The 24,656-nt window shown below is 45.8% G+C and overlaps 1 protein-coding gene across 1 annotated transcript; it reads right to left on the bottom strand.

The window, feature by feature from the left end:
* Window positions 1-1,335: 1,335 nt before the first annotated feature.
* On the bottom strand, window positions 1,336-14,677 carry LOC146797504 (uncharacterized). The gene is made up of 2 exons (XM_085627564.1): window positions 14,454-14,677; window positions 1,336-3,340 (listed from the first exon to the last, which is right to left on the bottom strand). The coding sequence occupies exons 1-2, from the start codon at window positions 14,668-14,670 to the stop codon at window positions 2,349-2,351; spliced, it is 1,209 nt and encodes a 402-aa protein (XP_085483690.1). The 5' UTR covers window positions 14,671-14,677; the 3' UTR covers window positions 1,336-2,348.
* Between the last annotated feature and the right edge of the window lie 9,979 nt (window positions 14,678-24,656).

Here is a 24,656-nt window from a genome sequence, read left to right on the forward strand (position 1 = left end):
CAAGAATGGGAAGGAACTTCCACATCCAATCGTACTTGCATTTACCACATGTTGTGGTATTAAGTCCCAAAATTATGGCTAACTATAATGAGACCCTAAATAAGATTTTTAGTTTTTTTCTTCATGTGGCCAAAGTTTGAGGGAGGATGGTCAGATGATTGTGGTTGGCCTCGTTTAACGCTAGCAGAGGCGATGTAAAACTTCATCGAATGCTGCTTTGATTATGCAAAGCTGATAGCCTTAGAATTAAATAAAAAGCCTTCCTATTTCGATGGCATTGTATGAATCAATGGTACATTATTTTTTACATTTTATTATTCCTATTGTCATAAAATATTAAGTATTTACTAACTCTGTGAGTTCGATCCCATAAAAGACATAAAGACAAAAGTAGGTAAACATCCTTCCAGTGTAGTTCCTACTGGAGCCTTAAGAGAATTGAAAGACACCTGATAAGGACATATTTATGATGCAAAACATTCCAATCATAACTGTTTTGTAATATTACATTATATAATATTAAAAATGTGATCTAAGCTAATGTACGTTTCCTTAAAACAAAACTTATGTGATGCAGTCTGCAAACCTACATGTGAAAAAAAACTAGACACAGATGGGCAACAGGCAAAGAGATAAAAGAAAATATGAATGTATAGCTTAATGCTTGGTGAGAAACACAGGGCCTCATTTACAATATTTTAGCACTGGGCAGTGCTGCATGGCTTCATAAGAAAAGGGCAGGAATGCACCGTATCTATGAGAAATGAAAGATTCCTTGTTACGCCTGCTCTAGAGAGGTGCATGGTTTTGCCGCTGCCCCCGGTGTTTCCGAGATATGGTAAATCTGGGATAGCCTCTTAAGCCCTTGTGTGTTGTTTGGGAACTTCCACAGCAACACCCATGGAACGCCTCTTTGACGCAGAGAAAGGAAAGGCAGAGACTTGTACTGGTTTGCCTTGCTCCATATCTACATGGCCATGAAAAATCACGCAGGATGTCATTAAGTGGCCGTGTAGATATGGCTACGCCATAAAAATTTGACGTTCTGGTGGCGCACAGGGCTTGTAAATAAGCCCCACAGTACTTTATTTACTTTTTGGGAAATGTAGTTGACAGGTTTTTTTTCTTCTACAAAACAGATTATCGAGTCCGGAATCAAATGATAAGAAACAGAGCTGCAAAGAGCTAGAGTCTAAGGGAGCAAAGTACTCAAAGCGAAACTGAGTCATCGATTTCCAAATAACTGCATAGATGCATTCAGTTGACAAATAAAAAACAAGCGGGCCTGAGACCTAATGCATAGAATAATACTTTTATTAATGGTGATAAGCTGTCATAGCATCAATGCAGAGAAAATAAACACCAAACAAAGTGGAAAAGATTCTTTCGTTTACATTCACAACCACATACCCACACGTTGTGCCCATTCCCTTTTGAGTTCCAGTCAAACACATATTGTATTCATTTCAGTTTCTACCGACCACCACCTGATGTGTACCAGAAACTCCACGCCCTCTAATGCAAAGAATGGAATGTTGCTCCCAATTGCACATTAAAAATAGCTGCTAATTAAGCTCAAGTGGCCCTCTCACACCCCTCGGCCCAGGTGACACTGCACCTCCTGCACTATTGATAGCTACTCGTCTGGCCACTCCACATCCATGTGTGGATAAAACTGGATACAAGAAGTTCAAAAGCATGGTGAAGTTCTCATACATGTGGGTGTATCTGTGATTTGAAGGTGCGTACCAGGCAGCAGGCAGGAGAGAGGATATGACCCTTTTGGTTAGGTACTGGTGTTATCATAAGCAGCAGACACATCCTAAGAAGAGACTCGTCGTTCTTTTTGCAGATTTAACTGAGTGGTGAAAGGAGAGTTAGTCTCTACAAATGGGTAAACCCAGACCTATAAATGGCTGCTGGGCCAAAGTTCGAGTTTTAATTTTGTCAATGAGGAGGTAGCTAAGCGGGTCCATCATTGGAAAGGTGGGTTTCCCTGGAAGTATTAAACAGCGAGGTGAGAATCATTCTGACATTTATTTAAATCCATAGTACTTGCCAGATGCACACATGTGTACAAGTGACTGAGTTGTGAGGGAGTTGCAGAATCACGTAGATTAATTTGGAGGTTCCAATCTCCCCAAGACTGTTGGCCACCATCCATGAGTTCTTTGCCTGCCCTTCAAAAATCACCACACAGAATCATATACCTCCCTTCCTCCCCTGAATCTAAAGCAGACATTTAATAGAACTCAAGCCCACCTGTCCTTGGACACATACTTCGCCTCCTTAGTTTCCAGGCTAACAATTTTGTTTTTTACAAAATTTGATGTTCTTTAACACAATGTTCATGACAGGACTGCAGCTTTCCAAGGCTGGGTGGTGGATCCTTGACCAAAACGTGGATCACCAGGGTTCGGTGATGGCGATGCCTCGCTATATCCAGAAGGGGACTCTCTGTCGTGGCACAGAGATTGGCTGGTCTGTGGTTGAACTGGACTATAATGTGACTTACTGCAGTTGCACTGAGGCATCATGTGATTGTGTGGTGACTCACCGTGAGCATTTGGTGACTCCCTTTGGCTCTGTGGTGACTCGTACCCTTTGCACAGTGATTCATGGTTGTGTGGTGACCTGTTGTAGCTAAACAATGAGTTATTTGGTGACTGGCTTTGGTTGTAATGTGATTGGCGAGGTTTGCACGATGTCTTGCATTGGTTGCACGGTGACCTCCTGAAATCTTGCTGTGGAGAACAGTTGTTGTCCACTGGGGATCTCTGTCTGCACATTGAGTCTCTCTGGATAAACATTTGATCACCATTTCTGCACAGCAGACCAGTTGGACTGGTCAATAGGTCATTTGGGCTGGACAGGTCATTCTGGTTGCGCACATCACTCAGGAGGCGCAGTGGAGTGCCCTGACTCCTAGGCGAGTCTGTGAGGCAGCTCCACATCCCCCTCTCTAAAAGGTCTAACCCTTCATATCGGTGAATGTCACAGTACCATCTCAGCACACCACACTCGCAGTAGAACTTGCAGCAGTACTCCAGTCCCTTGCAGCAGCAGCATTCCTCGCAGCAGTGGTCAACATCCTGCCTCCAGCGACCTAGGGCCTCTCTGATGTGGTCAGACATGACTTGCTGCCCACCAGAAGAGTGGGATGAGTCGTGCCGGACTCTTCGAAGCTCAGAACTGTGCTGATGTGATGCTGATTGAAATTCAGACGTTGGCGAGTCCAACTCTTCAGGGCAGTCACACCGGTGGTCCCCCGGACAGTACCACACTGGAAGGCCACAGCAGCAGTAATCCTTGAACCATATCTCCAAATCATCAGATGAATCTAAAAAAAAAAGCATATAATCATATGAAATAGGTTTGTGTTTGTCCAGTAAGGAATCATAACGAATTTTCATTGGGGAAAATGTGTTAAAGATATTTGTGTACCGGCTGTACATTTTGAAATGCTTTCCTCCCTTTACCTCATTTAATTCAGAGATTTTCTCTGGAAGTGGGGACCAGTGCGGCCACCACATCATTAGATTATATATCTACTCTGATGTTTGCAGAAGTGTGCTCTCTAAAGTTCCTTAGGGGCATCAGTGGAGAGATAATTTAATAGTGATGCCTTTTGTGTGACAGTGTAAGAAGTCTCCACTTCATTGGTGAGCTTGGTGTATACCTTAGTCGAGGTGTGTGTATGTGTGTGCACGAGCACCTAGAGTATTGGAGCAGCTTAATTTTGGCTCCACCTTTACACGTCACCTATTTACGTTGATTTGTGCAGATTGCTACTTCTTTTATTTTGTCTGGTCTAATATTCTAATAAATAAATGGAATTTCAAATGTATTCAATGATAAAATCTTAATAGCTTCATTCATTGTGTACGTAGTAATATTGAAGATTTTACTAAATGTGTAGTTCTCGTTCATAGCTATATGAATGTTTTAAGAATCTAACACAAGTTATAGGTAGCGTTTTATTCCACACAATGTTCTATATATGTACTAATTGTGTTGACTGACTGGGAATGGATGAACGGCCGGGATTAGTTAGAGGGGTTGAGATGAGAAGTGATATAGACCCTCCGACAGTAGGGTGTCCTATGGGAATTAAGATGGAGAAGTATTTACCTACTGGTCCCGCTATGTCACCAGACCCCCCAGTCCTGAATCCCTTTATAAACGCTGTTGAGGGAACTTCTAGGTGTGGTGGCCCGGCAATGTTGAGAACTTCAATGACTATTTCCTCTTGGAATATAGCAGGGCTGGAATCAAAAGTCTTGTCTGCTGATTGGATAACTTATATAGGAGACTCAGATATCTGGGCATTCCAGGAAACATGGTCTATTGATGGGGTCTTTCATGTTGGCTATTTGAATTTCTTCAAACCAGCAATAAGGGGTCATAGGGGTAGAGCAGTTGGTGGACTGACCTGTTGGGTGAGACAATCTGAGGGGATAAGGGTGGAGGAGGTCAGCATTGATAGCCCAGATATTCTGGGCATAAGGGTCAGATCAGTGAGTGGCCTTGATTTAACTTTGTATAATGTTTACGCTAGGGGTCAACCTGGTGGGAGGTGCTCCCAGGTCATAATGGCTTTAGAGAATCATTTTTCCCAATTGGCCCCCAATGATGATTTAATTATTGCAGGGGATTTCAATAGCTGCTTTGAACCACTAGATCCAGAAGATGGCAGGCTTAGTGAAGAGATTGATGTACTTTGGGGGATCCCGCAACTGGATCTCGAGCCTATCAGAAAATGGACTGAGGCCGCACTTCAAATGAAAGGGTTATGCCTGGAACGAGGCCTAAGGGCGGTTAACGGTAGGACTAAGTCCGATGCCAAGGGTGCGGTGACATTTGATAATGGTAGATCCAAAAGCCGCATCGACTATATCCTTGTGAATGTGGAGAAATGGATACTAGTTTTAGACATGGAAGTGCAATGTCGCCCTGAAAGTGACCACAACCCCTTGGTTCCTAAATATGATTATAGGAGTTTTTGTGGTCCAGTATTGATGGAAGGCGACACTTGCCCCAATATAGTAACTATTGCGAATGATTTAAGAAGGGTACCGTGGGCCAAGGTAGCAATAGATGGAAAGAACGTTGCAAAAATTAGGGCTCTAGTGTCAGATTCTTTAAGGGAACTTTCCGAATGTGGCTCTCAGGAGGTCCTAAATGCCAAGTTGTGGGAAATCCATAGTGACCTCTTTAACGGCCTAAAAAGGTTTTTCATAAACGCTGGACCTGCTAAAAAGATTAGTATGTATAAACCTAACTCGTGGTATAACAACACGTGTAGGCTAGCTCACAAAGCTCTAGTGGTAGCCATTAAATCGAGGATCCATGGTATTATCAAGCAGTGTAGAGTAACTTATAAAACGGCTATCAGACACGCCAAGAAAGAATGGGATGAGGATCGTTGGCGTTGTCTGTTGATAGCATGTAGAGGCAGGAATATGACCCAATTCTGGGATTTTATTAAATGGGGGAATGGACATCGGTCAATAATCCCGAATAATAATGTTGAACCGCAGCAATGGGTTGTCTTCTTCGAAACACAATTCCAACTGGTTTCAGAGAGGTCAGGGGTTGTCCCACAAATCCAAATTGACGTCCCTCTGCTGTTTAACACAAAAGAGGTAGAGACAGTTCTTAAGTCTATCCCAAGTGGTAAGGCACCGGGGCCTGCATTCCAGCCGATTTCTTCAAACAGGATTTTGATTTATGGATACCCTATATTACAAATTTAATTAATTCGATAGCTGGTGGAACCCCAATTCCTGCATCATGGTCCGGAGCGGAAATCATCCCTATCTATAAGAAGGGTGATCGTTCCGCTCTGGCCAATTATAGGCCCATCAGCTTAAAAGACGCTATTCAAAAGATAACAGCACGTGTAATATTGGGTAGGATCCAGGGCTGGATGTCTGAAAATGACATTTTATCTCCTTTACAGGCGGGGTTCCGGTGTCATATGGGGACTTTGGCTCAGGCTTTTAGATTTGTCCATATATATTGGAAGGAGGTCTTTTTGGGTAGGGTAATGCTCTTTGCTGCCTTTGTGGATCTAAAATCTGCCTTCGACCTCGTGCCAAGAGCAAAATTATGGGAGGTCCTATTGAGACTGGAGATCCTAAAGAGTTAGTCTCCCTCGTGGTTAGACTCCACGAATCAACGTATGCTCAGGTTCGTTGGGGGAAACTGGGCGAGGATACAAAGAAATTTGAGGTAGGGAACGGCATCCGGCAAGGGTGTGTGCTGGCACCAACCCTGTTTTCTCTATTTATTAACGGGGTAGTGCAGTATTTTGTTGACCAACCAACGGACGAGCCGATGCTCGCCGGCCAAAAGGTGCCCCTGCTCATGTTCGCGGATGATACGCTGATACTATCCAAGACGAGACAGGGGTTGCAGTTAGCTCTGTCTCGTTTTGAGGAATTTTGCTGCGAACATGAGCTTGTGGTTAACGTAGGGAAGACTACGTTTATGGTGCTCCATGGGTCCAAGCCCGTTAAAGCATGAGTCTTTATGGGTGGGAAACCTCTGGAGCAGACAAAAGTCTTCACCTATTTGGGTGTCACCTTTGGCGATAAGTTGAGCTGGGATCCCCAAGTTAAGATCCTCGCACTGAAACACACTCAATTAGCGGGAGCATTGACCAAGGAACACAGGCTATCATTAACTAAGCCAATAGCCCCAGTGGTCAAAATGTACACGACTAAAATTATTCCCGCTATTTTATATGGTGCCGAAACCTGGGGGTTTTGTAACCTGACCCAATTTTCCACAGCCCAGAATAAATTTATGAGATCGGTTGTGGGCCTGCCCCAATCGTCCCCCCGTACTCCACTGCTGTTTGACTTAGGCTGTCATAGTATTGAAGATGCTGCCCTTTATAGGCCGTTGGCCTTTTGGAGGCGTCTCTGGATTACTCCAGAGCTCCATCTCTTTGCTAGGGCTTTGTCCGAAGTAAGGGGATTGGATCGCCTGCATAGGATCCCATGGCTGATTGGCATAAAATCTCTCCTTATTAATATGGGGATGAGGGAACTTTGGGAGAGCCCTGAATCGGTGGAATTTCCTTCCAAAGAATCCTATCGAGCAGCATATTGGGAGCTAATTAAAATAAGGAAGTTCTCCTTTGTCACTAGCCCCATTCTGGCTAGAGATTTTTTAGATCTAAAAGATGAACCCTGCCTGGAAAGCTATTGGGACCTTATATCAAAGCCATCGGACCGCAAGCTTTACCACCAATTCAGAGTTGGGTCATTGTCACTCCGGAGGTTTACATGTAAGTGGCAACCAGGAATTGGTGATAAGTGCCGATTTTGCCCGGATCATACTGAAGATATTAACCATCTCCTATTTGTATGTCCGGTCTATCACAAACCTCGTAGCTTGTGGCTAAAACCAGCATGTCGGTCCTTAGGAACCAGCTCTGCGATGGCCGCTAAGAGGCTGCTGAAATCTGGCTATAACGAGATCGCAGTAATAGGAGTAGCTAAGTTCCTGAGTTGGGCATGGGTGTTGCGGATGAAAAATGGGGGGCCTAATAGCTAAGATATTTTCCCTTGGGGTATTGAACGAAGTACGTGGAATCATGTATTTTTATGGGTTTTTTTATGATGTGCTCAAAGTCTTGTGCGTGAGATATATTTAATCTTGTATTAGGAACTGTTTTAATATGTAAATATAGGTCTTTATTTTTGGTTGTATCTAATTTTAATATACTGACTGTTCTGTCTTTTAAGATGGATAATCGCAATAAAGACTTTTTTTAACTGAACTGAATGCGTATGCACCTATAGTGTATTTTAACTGCTGTGCTAATTTAGTATAATTACAGGCCCCAGGTTCCTGGGATTCTATGCTTAAATTTCACATGAGAAATATTTGCCTGCATATTTCTCTCCTCTGCAAGTGCAGATACAAGGCTTTGTTAGTTGGTGAAAGGCCTGGTTTGTTTGTAGGGATAGTAGTTTACAGGAGAAACTTTTGTCAAGAAGGAGAGGTGTTAACGAAGTGGGAGACAAGTCCTCGTGATGAAGAAGGGATGTTTAAGGTCGCCTGACTGTGCCTAGTTGAAAGAGAAGAACTGATTGTTGCCAAATCCATAGGAGAAAATGGAAATGTACTGGAGAAGATACCGCTGGCTACCTTGAATACTTTTTGTGCTAATATTGCATTGTTAGCTGGGACCCTTATGTTTTCATGACGTGCAGACCTTATGCTATTCCTTTCACTCAGTGGCTTCATGCTATACTCTTTAGACTTGGCGTACTTTTACAAAACACTCCATTGTGCTGACACCTGTTGTAGCTTGATTAGGGTGTCCTGAAACTAGTATAGAGTTGGACAAGTTAAATTATATTAGAAATACTAATGACTAAGCAGGGGGATTTAAGTCTGCAAATCAGGAAGAGCTAAAGCCACTCGCAGACTGACAGGAAGTGTGACATATGCATCAGCCTATCTGTGTGTGCCTCTGTTGGTTGGTGCACTGAAATATATTTGGTTACATCACTAAATGTGTCAGGGAGTGTGCATAACGTGCCTGTCTGGGTATGTCCAGTTCTAGGACAGAAACAAGGGTGGGCTGAATCTAGTCAAGCAGATCTGAGGGTCACAACTACCACAGGCATGCACAGGAGTATCCCACTCTATTACTATAGCCTGGGACACATGTTGCCCCTGGTAAATCATTATCAACAAGCTTTGATCTTTTTCTGAAACTCACTGCATGTTATGTGCCCTTATCCCTAGTGGATTCCGTGGCATGGTCGTTTTGTAGTAGGGATAGAGTGAGAGCTAGGTGAGTTAAATGAGAAGACTACATGGAATAGAGAACAGGCGAGGGGGGAGGAGAGGTACTTGGGGCCGAGGGCGAAAACAAATAGGAACGGGGAACTGGCAATAGTGACAGGCAAAGTCTGGAGGTGAGTGGAAGAAGGTAGCAAGGGATTTCATTGAAGTGAAAGTTGCAAAGGAGTGTGTGAAGCAGAGGTAAAAAACACTCGGATGAAGCAAATGATTAGGGAATAAACAGAAGTGAATGCAACAAACAACAAGCACTGGCATAGCCAATAGGTCTCGCTTTTGGGACCTTATAAGTATTTTGTTATACAGCACAATATCCTTGGTGCAACATCAACTGTTGCATGGCTAAACACTTATAAGGTACAAGGTTTACCTGGGGAGGTCCTGGTGCACTTAAGCATACACCCTCAAATGCACAATGCCACCGCAAGCTGCTTCTGGAGGAAATGAGAGGCTGTTGCACCTTCATTTCCCTACTGTATCTGAACTGCTGTGGAGCGCTTGCGCCCTTAAGGGCAGCCCTATCGGACTGCTGCAAGGGTAGACACACGCCCCTTTCCCTACTGTAGCACTCTGGAGGGAGCTGAGGAGGTGTGGCTAAAAGGCTGCAGGCGTGCCGTGCAAAATGAAAGAAAGGTGCACGCCGCCATTGTTCTTGATCAGGCGTGCTGCACTGCATGAATAAACATATAATCCCCCCCTCCCCAAAAAAAAGGTTTGGCCGAGCCGCTCTATTTAAAAAGAAAGTAGCACGCCTATAATTGTTCAAGATCAGAGGGGGGATGCCACTCTGCTTGCTCAATTTCGGTGTAGAGTGCAGTGGTTTTATCAACACAGAAAAGTGATGCGCCCGCGCGCCCATGAAACTGAAAGTGGCCAGATGGCGCCAGGTTCATCAGCAGCCAGCAGGAAGAGCTGGACGCGCTCTGTGGGAAGCAAGGTGGAGAGAGGCACGCAAGGCTTAATGAGCCTTGACAGAAACCCACATGGCAGCTGCGCGTGTGCACGCTCGCGTGCACGCAAGCTTGAGGCCACCAAAAGCCTGTGGCAGCACTTTGAAAACCCACACACCTGGGGGCATATCAACAACAACCGGCGATAATTATCTCTAAGCGCACTTAGCGCTAGGATAATTATCGCCGGCTAGCGTGAATTTTTATCGCTGAGATAGCGTGCTATTAGCAACGCTTATCTCAATAGCGATAAAAATCCTCACGCTAACAGGCAAACGTGAGATTATCGCTGGAAACCCAGCGATAATCTCACGTTACCTTGTTGATAGGGACAGGCAAAGTTAGCCATGATATCCTCCTTCCATAGGATATCATGGCTAAGTCAGAAAAATACCAGACGTAAAAAAGCAGCGTTAACCGCGGTTAGCGCTGCTTTTTTTGTCTCTAACAGGGTTAGCGACATTCTTGATAATAGGAGAAATGTCGCTTAGCGACATTTCTCCTATTAATTTACTCTGGAACGCCCCCTTTGCATCTCATTAGAGATGCAAGGGGAAGCGTAGAGTAAAAGGGTGCTAACATGCAAATTTGCGTGTTAGCACCCTGTTGTTGATAGGGCGCTAGTTTTATCTCTCCTTTTTTGGCTTTTAAAGCCGAAAAAGCAGAGATAAAGCCCTTGTTGATATGCCCCTAAATGTCTCGCAGAGCAGCGCATGCGCTGGCCCAGCGAGACCTAAAAACGAGGACGTAGCAAGACACATGGAACAAAATATAGTGGCCTAGAGCGCATTAGTTTTGAGCGCAGTGGCGTTGAGTGCAGTGGTGTAGAGGAGAAGGATGCAGAGTAGTGTTGCAAGTAGAGTGGTGCAGAGCAGACTGGAGTGCATCTTAGATTTCAGTGGTGTATAGTGCAATGGTGTAGAGAGGAGTGGCATAGAGTGCTGCATGGTAGAGTAGAGTGATGTAGAGTGCAGTGGCATGGAGTAGATTGTTTCAAGTAGAGTAAAGTGGTGCAGGGTATGGTGGAGTTGTGCAGGACAGAGTGTAGAGTTGTGGAAAAGAGTGGCATAGAGTGCAGTGGTGCAGACTGGATTAAAGTGATGTAGAGTGTAGATTGCATTGGCGACAAGATGAGTGGTGCAGAGTAGAGTGCAGTGGCATAGAGTGCAGAGCAGACGTGGCCGGCACAGGTAAGAGCAGTAGGACAGGGTTGGGGTGGGGGGGGGGTCAACAGATTTGGGGAATGGTCAAATTACATTTAAAAAATGAATAAAGCCACTTACCCTGCGTTCACCTCATTGCTGAGTCTGTAATGCAGCGAGTTCAAGGTAAGTGGTTTTATTTATTTTGTATTTAATTTTACCTACTCCAACATCTGTCACCTCCCCCCTACCCCGCCCCATCACTTTTATCTGTGCTGACCAAGCCTGGTGCAGAGTGGCATAGAGTTCAGTGGTGGAGCCTGCAGTCTGGCAGAGTGGAGTACATTGGCATAGACTGAATTGGCGGAGAGTAGAGTGCTGTAGAGAGTAGTGGCGCACAGTGGTGCAGAGTAGAGTGGCATAGAGTGCAGTGACGTACAGCACAATGGTGTAGAGTGGTGTTGAGTGCAGTGATGAAGAGTGTTGCAGGATATAGTGGAGTAGAGTGTAGAGTAGTTAGCATAGACTGCAGAGATGTAGAGTGCAATGGTTTTGAGTAAAGTGGTGTGAAGCAGTGGCATAGATTAGAGTGGTGTAGAGCGGTGCAGCACAGAGTAGATTGTTTCAGGAGTGGCATACAGGAGTGCTTTGGGGTAGAGTGAAGTGGCACAGAGTTGTGGTGTAGAGTGCAGAGTAGTGTGGTTAGACAGCAGCGGTGCAGAGTGGTGCAGGGTAGAGTGCAGTGGCATAGAGTGAAGTGATGCAGAGTAGAGTAGCAGCCAGTGTAGTGGTGTAGGGTGCACTGGCATAGAGTGACATATAGAAGAGCAGTGCATAGTAGACTGCAGTGGCGTAAGTTCAGTGTTGTAGAGTAGACTGTCATCGAGTGCAGTGGTGCAGAGCAGAGTACAGTGGTACAGAGTGCAGTGGCATAAAGTACAATGGTGTAGAGGGCAATGGTGTAGAATATTGCAGAATAGAATATAGTGGTGTAGAGTGCAGTGGTGCAGACTAAACTGGCATAAAGTGCAGTGGAATAGGGTGCCTTGTGTTGGAGGAAATAGGTATAGAGTGTATTGGCATTAAGTGCAGTGGTTAGAGTAGAGTATAGTGACAGAGTAGAGTGGTAGAGTAGAATAGAGTAGCGCATGGTGGAGTGGTGCAGTGCAGATTGTTTCGGAGTAGAGTGCAGTGGCATAGTGTGGAGTGGCAAAGAGTGCCGTGGTGGAGAGTAGAGTGCAGTGGCATGGAGTGGTGCAGAGTTGAGTGAGGTAAAGTGGAGTATGCATGGTGTGGTTGCACACTGCCATTATAGTCAACACATCTTCAATTGAAATGACTACTGTTTGCACAGACATAGAGTTTTACTGATAAAAGTAGTGCAAAAGGGGGTGGTGATGGACGGAGCATCAGAACCAAACACTCACCCCCAGTCAACAGATCTGGGTTTGATCCATCACCGTTCCTTAGCCCTCTCTGCCACCCCAGTTCAGACATGGCCACTGATAAAAGTATACAGCGCACAAATGAGAATGTTAGGAAATGTCATCACCTCGCGTATTGATTTGTTTGATGCTATTAAAATACTTTAGAGCTACCCCAGTAGCCAGCATGATTGTCACATAAATGCTCTCACTATGAAGTTGGAAAATAAAAGTTAACACAAAGCTCCCACGGAAGCCGACCTGATATTTCAATGTGACAAGAGTAACATTTAAACTAAGGCCTGGTTACAGAAAGGGAGCACTCGGAAGGATACTGTAAATGGGGTTTGGGCAAGGGAAGGGACAGACTCAAGCGGGACAGCCTAAAACAAATAAAAAATAAAGGCAACAAACAGAAAGCAAGTTACGGGCTGAATGCATTCCCAGGAAAGCTTTCCGAATATCCCAAGATGTCTTTAACAGACCAGACGGCTGCAAAATGGGCAGCCTTTCCCCATGTGTACCAATTGTATATGAGCCTTTCCCAAAGATTCCTATTTGATATGTTTTGCGGAAAATCGACAAAGGCATGTAAATGTTTAGAAATAGTACAACCGAGTACTACTCAACATACTCCAAACTGCCTTTCTGAATAGGCCCCTCGGACACATCAATAAGTTGTGATGAAATGAGGATATAGGAAATCAAAGAGCATTCGATATACCAGGAGACACTCGAAAGGGTCAGTAGACGGTGTCGAGTGAAGTCAAACAGATCATAAATGGGCAGAGCGGGCAGTGTGAGCAGCAAAGTGGCAGTGGGAAGAAGAGTGCTAAGAGGGAAATGTGGAATAAAGAGAAGATGGGAGAAGAAACGGAAAAATGAACGGAATAAGAAAACATCTGGATCGAAAACAGATCTCGCATTCAGCAGCGCACTGAAAAATAAGTCTTACCAAGAGCCCCCCGAGCTTCGCCTGAACTCAGGGCGGGAGCTCATGTTTCCAGATCTGCTCTGGGGCAGTGGCATGCCGCAAAATGGTATCCCCCCCCCCTCGCAGAATATGTTCGGGGGTCCCATATACTTCCGTGTCTCATCGATATTGGTGCGCCTTAGACAACATTTTGGGGGTTACCCTGAAGGGCGTGGTCCCCCGCACCGCTTCACCGCTCCGGTGAGCCATGCTCTTGGCACAAAAACGGCTGTTGAAGGTATGGTACAGATATATATACCCCGTGCAAAGGTTCAGTGAGTACACAATTCATTGAGCAATCGGTTCGTTGCTTGCCACTTGCCGCCCCTGACGCACACGGGCTTTAGGTCCGTGCACAGGAATTTGCAGTGATGGGGAGTTCGAACCCAGGCATACTCAGGTCTCGGGGATCCCCCAGCACCGCGTGTGTTTGTAGTAGGACGGGAGCCTTCGCCGCTATTTCTGTCAGCTTGTATTTACCAAGGTTAGTGCTGCCCCGTGGAGGCTAAAACTGAGCTCATCACGTTGTGCCTGGCGAGGGCCTGGTTAGGCGTCCTGTGCGTTAGAGGCAACTCGACAATTAAAGGTTTGGCAGGGGACCCGGGGCAGATTTACAAGCCCCTTGCGCCACTTTTGCGTCACTTTTAACATGGGAAAAGTGACGCGAAAGTGGCGCATGGGGCTTGTAAACCTGCTACCCTGAGCCCCAATGCAAGAAATGAAATTGCGCCGACGCCTATCTCCTGGTTTAAAATCGAAAAATACTGAAAGTGCCCCCCTCGGACTCACGAGGTCCCGGTGCAACTGCACATCCTGCACTATGTTTAACCACGCCCCTGTTGGCAATAGGGAAACCCTGGTTAGTGTATAATAATTCCGAGCCATGTGCGTGTGCAAGAGGGCTCTGCATTGCACGATTTGTGAGTGGGGCCTTATATATCAATTGAGAACTGCTGACGTGAGTTGGCAAAATCCTGAAATGCATTTTTTTTTAAACGGGATTAATCTTCGATCATCATAGCCACTGTCCTGGTTTAATCCACGCGCTCCCGCCTGTCCCCGCCCTGCCACCTCTTGGCCTGCCCAGGCGTCAGTGGTGAACGGGGCTGCCCTCTAGTGTACAGTCATGAGTTCTCACCTCTGTGCCATTCTCGGGCTCCCAAAGGCCGGCTCTCCGGTGCGCTCCTTCGCCCTGGTGCACCCTGGTGTCTCTGGAGACCCAGCACGGTGGGCGAGAGGGACAGCACCGGAATGAAGATCTGCCATACCTCGGGCTCTGCGCTGGCGCCGGGGCCCGAGCGGGCCCCTCTCTCCTCGCTGGTTGCACCTGCAAGAGTCAAAAGGCCCGCCATCATGCTCTGCTGTCTTCTCAGGATAGTAGGATTGTGACCCCCACGTCCTCTCAGCTTCTTAAAGTCTGTCTCTTGGGGGAGAATGAGAGGGGGGGCTGAATGGGCGGGGCGGGGTTGCTCCCCAGATTCTATAGATATGCTAATGTGATCATCTTCCCCAGGTGTGTTGGTGCCAAGGCGGGAGGAAGCCTGGCTGTCTCCTGTGACCCCCTGCCGGGAGAGGAGCTGAAATGCAGCGCTTTGTTATGGGGCCCGACCCCCTGCTGTGGGGGTGCAGTGCCTTCCAAACTCGTTAGCATCTGAAAGAGACACCGAGGGTCCCGCGTCCGGCACATTCCAGCCCGAGACCTGCGGGACCACACCTGCAGAGTCTAAACTGAACTACACAACACTTTCCACTCGAGAGACTGACTGGGCAAACAAGGTTGTACGTAATCATGCACATAGCACATGCAGAGCGCGTGCCTTTAGGTGCACGGTCCTCTTGTGTAGCACATGCACACTGATTGTTCAGACCTTGGAACGCTTCATCCACTGCCGCGTGCACGACGATGTACTCGGCACACCTGGTTTCACGATGGTGGTCGGCAGGCAGTATGGCCACGCTTTAAATCTCGGAAGTGGTGCCTTCAGTGTCACTGCGATGTAGTAAAATGTCACAGATGGTTAGGACTTTTCAAACCGTTCCATAAATATATTTGGGGGAGCGCGCATTAACCTCCTATTCGTTTCATATACCTTCATGCACCCCTCACACTCGCCCCATACCCCCGCAACCGCGCGTGCAGCAAACTACTCTTCCCAACCTGCTCTGCGCCTGGGACTTACATTCTTGGTAAATCTTGCTTAAAACCTCTGTAAAGATTTACCTAAATGCTTTCGTTTGGAGGTTTTGAGCTACGCTCAGGTGTCAGTTGAAGTACGAGCGAATCCATAGAGCGTGACACACATGGCCCACATATAACACAGGTAGGATGTTTTTTCACATTTCACTTCAGCTTGTTGTTTCTGTTTCAGAGGAATCAACCAGTGCTGTCTCGGACGCAGCTCGTGTGCCCCTTTAGTCATGCACTGCTCACCTTCTTTATCTTGGTACCTCGTGTACCCCCTCTCTGCAGAGAGTGTGTTGGCAGCAACACCATTTCAATGTACTACGGCTTAAAAATAGGCCGAACTCTTCTGAGCACAGCAGGAAAGCTAATATTACCCGTTCATGTCGTCACGGGTTAATTCACCCCCTGGCCCTGTCCCATGCCACCCACCACTCATCAATTTCTGCTAGGCCCGCGTGACGCTTCCAAAGTAATGCAGTGTGATTCCCAACCCACTAAGTTAGGCTGAAATAACTATACCTTGATCCATCCAGTGATGAAGTAAAAACAGATTTGCAAGACATTAAGGAATGTCTGGTACTCTACACCCGAGAACCTAAACTCACAGTTCCTGGGCAAAAAGGCCCATCTTTACGCCACAGGGTTTGGGGAAATCCATATGTGTAGTGCATTGTGGGTTGCACCTCTTACAACATGTGTTTGATTCATGAATCACGCTTCCTGGTATTAAAAATCCCTCTGCTTCCTATTGTTTTGCACAAATTGTGCTTGTCACAAAACAAAATGCCCCAGTCACTTTCATGGTGAGGTTGAGTGCAAATCACCCATTCAGGGAGATATGGGTACCATTCACAAGACACACAGAGCCACAATCCTTGTTTCTTCATACCTTACGTGCCACTTGTGGTCCACCGGGCACCCACCCCAGCTAAACACTAGATCCAAGGCTGGTACCAACGCTTGGAGCCCTGAAGGAGTGCTCTAAAGCCCTCAGTCCTGAGCAACAACAGTAGCATCCTGCCACCTCACAAGAACAGCTAGGCACCCTGCTCTACTCTATGAAGGGCTAGCAATTCCTCCTAAACTCTATTGAGAGTTGTGTGTACAGAGGGAATATATTTTTATCCAATTGTAGAGCAATAGTCCATAGCCTCCGAGACCCCAGTGGCAAACAACAGCACCTACTATGTATTTGTTTTATTTAGCCTTTTTCTATCGTGCAAACTTGGCCTAAGGGCTTTAGACCACATTATGAACGAACCCACAAACAAACATGAATATTTAAGAAAAGCAAAGAAACAAGTCAATAAGTAAATGAATAGAGACGTCATATGTAAGGGCAACATACAAGTAGGTTGCCATACAAGGTGAATAAAGACAAAAGTAAGATCGCTTCAACTAAAAAAGCCAACTACAGCTGTATATGGTAGCAGAGTGAAGAATCAGTCACCAACCACATCTCACAACAGGTGACCTCTGTCCATCTCAGGATCAAGTGAAGAAATCTTACATGTGGGTGATCACATGATTTTGCGGAAGTTTAACTATGTGCATCTCGACTCCCTAATGGGACCCATAACATGTTCTGACCCAACCAAATGATCCTAAGAAAGAAAACAAGCATTGGCATAGCCAAAAGGTCTCGCCTTTGGGACCTTATAAGTGTTTAGCCATGCAACAGTTGCATAACTAAATACTTATAAGGTCCCAAAAGCGAGACCTATTGGCTATGCCAAGCGGCCGTGCGGCCGCGAAAGTGAAAGTAATCGCGGTAAAAGCGGCGCCCGCGCACATGCACTGTAGCTCTAGGCTGGCCTGGTAGCACTTTTTGGAGCCCTCTCAATAAGTCTCGCCAGACCAGCGCATGCGCTGGGTCAGGCGAGACCTAAAAACGAAAATGTTTCCAACTTACTCACCTAATTTTGCAGATATAGCCAAGTTGTGCTTTAATCCTTGTGAGTAACTGAGTAATTGAAATAAGTTCTGCGCACATAGGGCCTGGTGTATGTAGGTAATCATTTGGGATTACCAAATAGCACATTTTTGTGACTTGCTATTTGGTAATCGCAAACATTCATGTACAAATGTGCGGTTTACACATTTTGCAATTCCCAGTAAATAGTCTAACCTCATAAATATAAACACAGTAGGTCTCGGCTTGTGACCCATTGGAAATTGCAAACATCCCAGAGATGGTGGCCTGCTGTGGTCAGCAGACCTCCATGCCTGTGATTGCTTTTAAGTAAAGCAATCTTTTAAAAATGGAGCTTTCTGTAAAGGAAAATGGGATACGTTTCAAAAAAGAAAGATGAAAAGTTTTCTTTTCATATTTTAAGAGTAGGCAGTGGTCCGTGAGACCATTGCCTGCTCTTAAAAATGTTTTAACAAACATTCACAAAGGGGAGGGGTTCATTGGGGACCCCTTCCTATTTGCCAATGGGTTACCACCTACTTGAGGTAGGGGTAAAAGGCCAGATGTACCACCATCAGGGTTTGCGCCTCACAAATTGCAATTTTATTGACTCACAATTTGCGAGTTTGTATTTATTTATACATGATTGATTACTTAAAATCTTTACATGGAAACACCTTCAAAACACATTTGGCAATGTATCATTGTAAAACTCATAAAAGGAAAAAAACAATTTAAAAACAAGATGTAGCCTTACGGCTAGAGCCGTGGACCTCGAAGGTGGGGAACTGGGTTTGAGTCTCGGCAACCACATTACACATCCTGTGATTCTGGGCAAATCACTAAATCTCCCTGTGCCTAACAAAAATGAATGTGTCCATCTGTAATGAAACTGGTGCTCATGTAAAGTGCTCTTATACCCGATGTCTCATGTCCAGTTAGCGCTGTATAAAACTAAAAAAAAAAAAAAATATATAAGAGTTGACTTTATTTTTAGTACAGACGCTGGGTTGATACGGTACTTTGCTGTCCCTTCCAGCATTGCTGTTTGGGCTTTGTGGCCTGCTAGTTGCTGTTAATGATTTTGAGTGTTTGTGGCAGGGCGGTCCGGATTGCATCAGTAAATATCCAAAGTCTGGCCAGGGTTTGTGTTGTGTTGGCAGAAAAACTCAGATCTGAGACTTCTCTGCAGTGTCTGAGGCCATAGGACCTGCAAAAGGGAGTTAGCAGGCGGTGTCGTTAGCTTGCCATCTTTGGACAGCAGCACAGCAGGTGAAGCCAGGATTCGCATTTGTAGCTGCATAGGCGACAGGCAAATGAGTTGTTCCGCCGGGCCCAGGACGGATTGAAGTATATGATAGGCAGTGCTAGCAGTCTCATGTAGGTGAGTTTCTTTCGTGCCTGGGCTGTCAGTGCTTGCTCGAAATAATATGGCTGAGCTTTGCTGAAGTTATAGGAGGCATCCAATGCGGAGAGGATTGATTTATGACATAGACTTTACATGCCCCTTTCAAATGACAATTTCTTGACCTGGGAGTTCACTGTTTTTTTCCAGACTGTCACCGGGATGTCCCGGTTGTGCAGATTGCAGACTTCAATTTCAAGAAGGCTTGTGGCTACTGCCAGCTGTGCCTGCCATGGAGAGCCTGCCTCTTCAAAGATAGTTTTGATTTGTGCTTTTAGTGAGGATGCTGTGGCACGCAAGGTGCTGATGCAATATTTATTAGGTCCCCTTAGCATATGATGTCTGGACAAGCGAGTCCCAGCTGCAGCTTCACCCTTGCTCTACTGGCCAGCCGGGGAAGTGTTAAAATGTTCTTGTAAGCGGAGATTTGGAAATTTGTGATGTAGTTGTTCAGTGCACGAGGGGAAACTAGGTGACCGTAGTCGAGAGAGGGGACCTGTTTGGCTTTCAAAACTTTTAAAATGGGTGTTGCAAATTGCAACTTTTATCGGCTCACAATTTGCGAGTCACAAAACTTGATGTACAACAGGTTCTGAGACACTGTTTGTGATTCCCAAATGGTCCGCAAGGGACCTGTCTCATTTTCCAACCCATTGGGAATGGCCGTCACGCACAGGGATGGTGGCCTGCTGGGTGAGCAGACCACCATGTCTGTGACAGCTTTTCAATAAAGCAGTTTTTTTTTTTAAAATACAGCCTGTTTTCCTTATGGGAAAACGGGATTTAAAAAACAAAAACAAAACTTTTCTTTTAATTTTTTCAGAGTAAGTAGTGGTCTTGGGACCACTGCGTGCTCTGAAAAAATGTTGGCGCCCCCATTCACAAAGGGGAAAGGTGGCCTAGGGACCCCTTCCCATTTGCGAATGGCTTACCACCAATTTTAAATTGGTGGTTACCTGCGAATGTTTTGCGACCGGATTCATTGGCGCAAAACATTCCTACATTCCAGTGTGACTTGCTATTAGGAAGGGACGCCCTTTGCACGCCCCTTTCTAATAGCGACTCACCAACCCTATTTTAGTAAAAGGTTACCAACTCAAAAAATAGGGTTGGTACATTTGAAAATCAATTTTACTGTAGTGGTGTAGAGTGCCTTGCTTTTGATTAATGTGAGTATGGGCCGTTTGTGACCCGCAAAATGCGCTGTACATCTGCCTCAAAATGCGAATGTTTTGCAACCACATTTTGGTGTGATTCACTGTGATTCGGTATTAGGAAGTGACGCTCTAAACACACCCCTTCCTAATACCGATTTGCAAACCCAATTTACGATTTGTTTATAGGTTACCGAATCGCAAATAGAGATTTGTATATTGAAAAAAGACTTTTTGCAAAAACAACGTTTGTAGATCTGGTCCACAAGGTCCTAAACTGCAAAAAAATTCGATAGACAAGCAAACAATAAATCAGAGTCACTTCTTAAAGCAATATCTGACAAATCCATCGATGATATCCTAGTGCAAGTGTGAAAGATTCCACAGCTGAAAGTAAACGTGATGGCTTCAGTTGTATCCAGGGCTTAACAATACAGACCAAATATATAGGCTTCTTCTTACCACACACACAACACACACACTCTCTCTCTCTCCCTCACACACACCCACACACAAACAGTGGCCTACTTTGCGCTTTTTCCTTTTTTATTAAAAATGCAAAATTAACAACAGCTGTAGAATCCTGCGGTCTTACACAAGGGAAGTGGATCATGTGACCTGCCACCGAAACCACTTCGAAGGTGAGCACGCTACACATTTCTCTACAAAATGATTACCAGCAGAGGTGTGGTCCTTCGATCTTACACCTAACCTCTCTCAGCTGAAAGGTGAAGTCCCTGTGTTGGGTTTGTTTTAGACCATCTGTTCTAAAGAATACCTTTCCATTTGTTTCTGTGGTTGGCACAATTCTAATTGTTTCTGTGGTAGTTGGGTGGGTCAGCAGGTGGAGTGTATGTGGCAGGTTGACTTTGTCCAAGTGTCTGAGCTCAGCTTGGAGATGGGGTTACTGAGCTCATAGTCTTTTTGATTTCCTGGAGCATAGTTTGTAGTGTTTTGAAAAGGTCGATGGTTCACACTGTGTAGTGCCTTAAAGCTTTAGATGTAGGTGTGTACACTGATTCCCTGATGGTTATTATGGAGTAAAGCGATACCACAGGGGATGATCGACGGGCTGGACTGTTCCCATGAGGCACAGGGTCAGACTGATTTGCATATGGCCATGTCTGAACTGGGGTGGTGGAGTGAGCTAAAGAATGATGATGGATTAAACCCAGATCAGTTGACTGGGGGTGAGTGTTTTATTTGCTCAAACGCTCCGTCCATCATCCCCTGTGGTATCGCTTTGTTCGCATAAGTTGGCAGGGTATGCCCAGACGTGGGTCCCTTGCTCACTTTGCCACTGGATTCAAGACAGCCTGGCTGATGAGGGTTATGAACCCGAAACCGGTCCCAGGATGCTTGTTTCCGGTCCAGGGAAGACATGGCTTGGCAGTTCGGGCTGGACTGTTCCCATGAGGCACAGGGTCAGACTGATTTGCATATGTACATGTCTGAACTGGGGTGGCAGAGTGGGCTAAAGAACGGTGATGGATCAAACCCAGATCTGTTGACTGGGTGTGAGTGTTTGATTGGTTCTGATGCTCCGTCCATCACCACCCCCTTTTGTACCTCTTTGTTCGCCATAAGTTGGCAAGGTATGCTCAGACGTGAGTCCCTTGCTCAGTTTGTCATTGGATTCAAGCAAGCCTGGCTGAAGACGGCTGAAATGCCAGAAACCGGTCCTAGGAAGCTTGTTTCCGGTCCAGGGAAGGCATGGCTTGGCAGTTCGGGCTGGACTGTTCCCATGAGGCACAGGGTCAGACTGATTTGCATATGGCCATGTCTGAACTGGGGTGGCAGAGTGGGCTAAAGAACGGTGATGGATCAAACCCAGATCTGTTGACTGGGTGTGAGTGTTTGATTGGTTCTGATGCTCTGTCCATCACCACCCCCTTTTGTACCTCTTTGTTCGCCATAAGTTGGCAGGGTATGCTCAGACGTGAGTCCCTTGCTCAGTTTGTCACTGGATTCAAGCAAGCCTAGCTGAAGACGGCTGAAATGCCAGAAACCGGTCCTAGGAAGTTTGTTTCCGGTCCAGGGAAGGCATGGCTTGGCAGTTCGGGCTGGACTGTTCCCATGAGGCACAGGGTCAGTCTGATTTGCATATGGCCATGTCTGAACTGGGGTGGCAGAGTGGGCTAAAGAACGGTGATGGATCAAACCCAGATCTGTTGACTGGGTGTGAGTGTTTGATTGGTTCTGATGCTCCGTCCATCACCACCCCCTTTTGTACCTGGTTATTATGGAGTAGGCTGGTGAGTCGGAGTGCCAAGAGGTGAGTGTACCAGCATACTATGATGAGCAGTCATCAGGTGCAGTACTGGGCAGAGTGCAGTGGGCACACATTAAATAATGGCGTGTTGGCAGAATGTCAGAATATTATGTACAGAAATTCCTTCTGACACAAATATTGTGTCCTAAATATCATTACAAAAATACTGTGCCACTGTGTGAAGATTTCCAAAATGCAGCTACGATAGTCAATATTTTTGTACACATTAATTAGGACCCCTTAGTTATGAGTCGATATTCGACAGTTCTGGTACCACTCCGCATTGGCAAACACTGGCCACTATTCATTCCTGCTGAGACTGAGTGAATGATGTTTTCTGAAACATTGCTCCAAAGTAACGGAGATACAGACGGGCTGTCACGACTTGAGCGGTGGCGTAACGGAAGTTGAGGGGGCCCCCCTGTCACGTACACGGAGGGGCCCCCACTCCGGATCTAATTCAAGCTCTTGGGCCAAAGTATTGTGCTGTGCCCCCCCCGCAGCTCCCCATCCCCCAACACAAACAGTGCAGCCAGTCTGTACTGTGTCGCATCCACCGTTGCGTCATTGTTGGAATACTACAGCGCGTAGGTTGCCATAATACACCTCCATTGGTGTGCCCAATGTGCCTCAACATTTGAGAGGGATCAAGTCCTCTTAATAAATTATTAATAAAATAACAACATCAATATTAGAACTAACATATATCATTTTAGGTAGTGCCTCATAACACACTTCTGCCCTTTCTAAGCACTGGACCTGAGCATTTGATCTCTTCCCATAAGCGGAAAAGCAGCATTTGGAGGCGTCCTTTTAATGACTTCGATGCAGAAGTTGGCGCTGCATGGCGAATTCCATTTGTCATCCTCAGCCTGAATTTAAAGATGTGCAGGCCGGTGACATTGCTGTTGCTCGGTCTGTCTGAAAGAGCAGACTCAAGACCCACCTCCATTTGAAGAAATGTTTGCCCAACAACCTACCGTACTTTCACCAAGTAGTACTACTACTGTAATTTAAAAAAAATAAAGTGCTATATAAATACATGTACAATTATAATTAAAAATAAAGAACCATGCAAAACATTCGTAAAAATACTGACCCTAACGATTCTTGTTACTTCTATTGGGCTCGTTGCCCATATGTAAATGGGGAATGGGTTTCCTGCATCGACCATACTGGCTTTTAATGTGAGTTACTCCATATCACTTTAACTCCAGTTTCATTTATTACCGCCTGTGCCGTCAAATAATGTACATATTGTGCGCTGTTTATCTCAAATGACTTGGTCACATAATCCATCTCCGTCGTGCTCTCACAAGTTAAGTCCATACTTATGTTTTGGCTGTGGCACTGTGGGTAAAAACTAGGGAAAAACAGCACCGATTGTGCATACACGCTTCTAAGCTTTCTTTTCTCTACATTAGCAAAAGCAACACTAAAAACAGTCACTGTTAGTTCTATTGAGCGCACCAAAGAGCAGGTCGGCCATTTCTAGGAGGACAACGGTTGCGCCTATTGCCTAATGTTACCGACATTAGAAGGATAAAAGCCTAAGGCGGCTTGACCCGGGTTCGTACTCGTGACTTTGAAATCTTTGTGGCAACCACGGTTTGGAAACCACAGATCTTTGCACTGCGCACTTCCATTATCACTATCACGGACCCTTGGAACCCCCCCCCCTCCTCCCCCCCCTCCTCCCCCCCCAAAAAAAACCCTCTTGACTTTGGCCAGTATGAGGTCACGAGCATGTGTTATGATAACCCCAGAGTTACTTCCGTTCCTTCGTTGTTGCCCTGCAGTGACCAATGCTGCGCTCACTCTCCAGGCTTTCTGCACCCCAGCGTGCAAGGTTGCTTTGTAATCTGTAATAAACAGTCAATCGACTCGCATTAAAACGTTCTGAAACAGATCTAAGGTCCCTGCAGTACTCACACAGCACTGAAGGGGCCTTGCACACTCCAGAGCCTTGGTATATTTGTGTACTGACTGCGCTTAATGTGTGCCGGCGCATGCAGGTGGTGGGCACCAGCACTCAGTTCCGGGGACTGGGAGCTATTTTTCATTGTCACACTTTGGCCCAGAAAGAAAAGCAGAGAAAAAACGCAGAAAGGAGGGGGGAGATAAAAATATGAAAATAGAGGCAACGGTAGAAAGCTAGGAGGAAAATAACTTGCAAGGTGTGGGGAAAACTACAAGTGTAATATGTTGGTGATAAAAAGAGGCATACGGTGGAATAAAGCAGACACGGGCCGGGGAACCAACAACAGCCTGGGAAAAATGTTCAAACCAACCTCGCTCACTTCTTTTTCTCGCTAAATCTCTTCCTTTTCATCCATTCATTTCTCCCCCACCCCCCGCCCCTTCTTTCTACAGCCATCCCCTCTCTTTCTCTCTCTGGTGGAACCTCCCTGTG

This window comes from Triturus cristatus, chromosome 9 (genome assembly GCF_964204655.1).
Source record: "Triturus cristatus chromosome 9, aTriCri1.1, whole genome shotgun sequence".
NCBI lineage: Eukaryota > Metazoa > Chordata > Amphibia > Caudata > Salamandridae > Triturus > Triturus cristatus.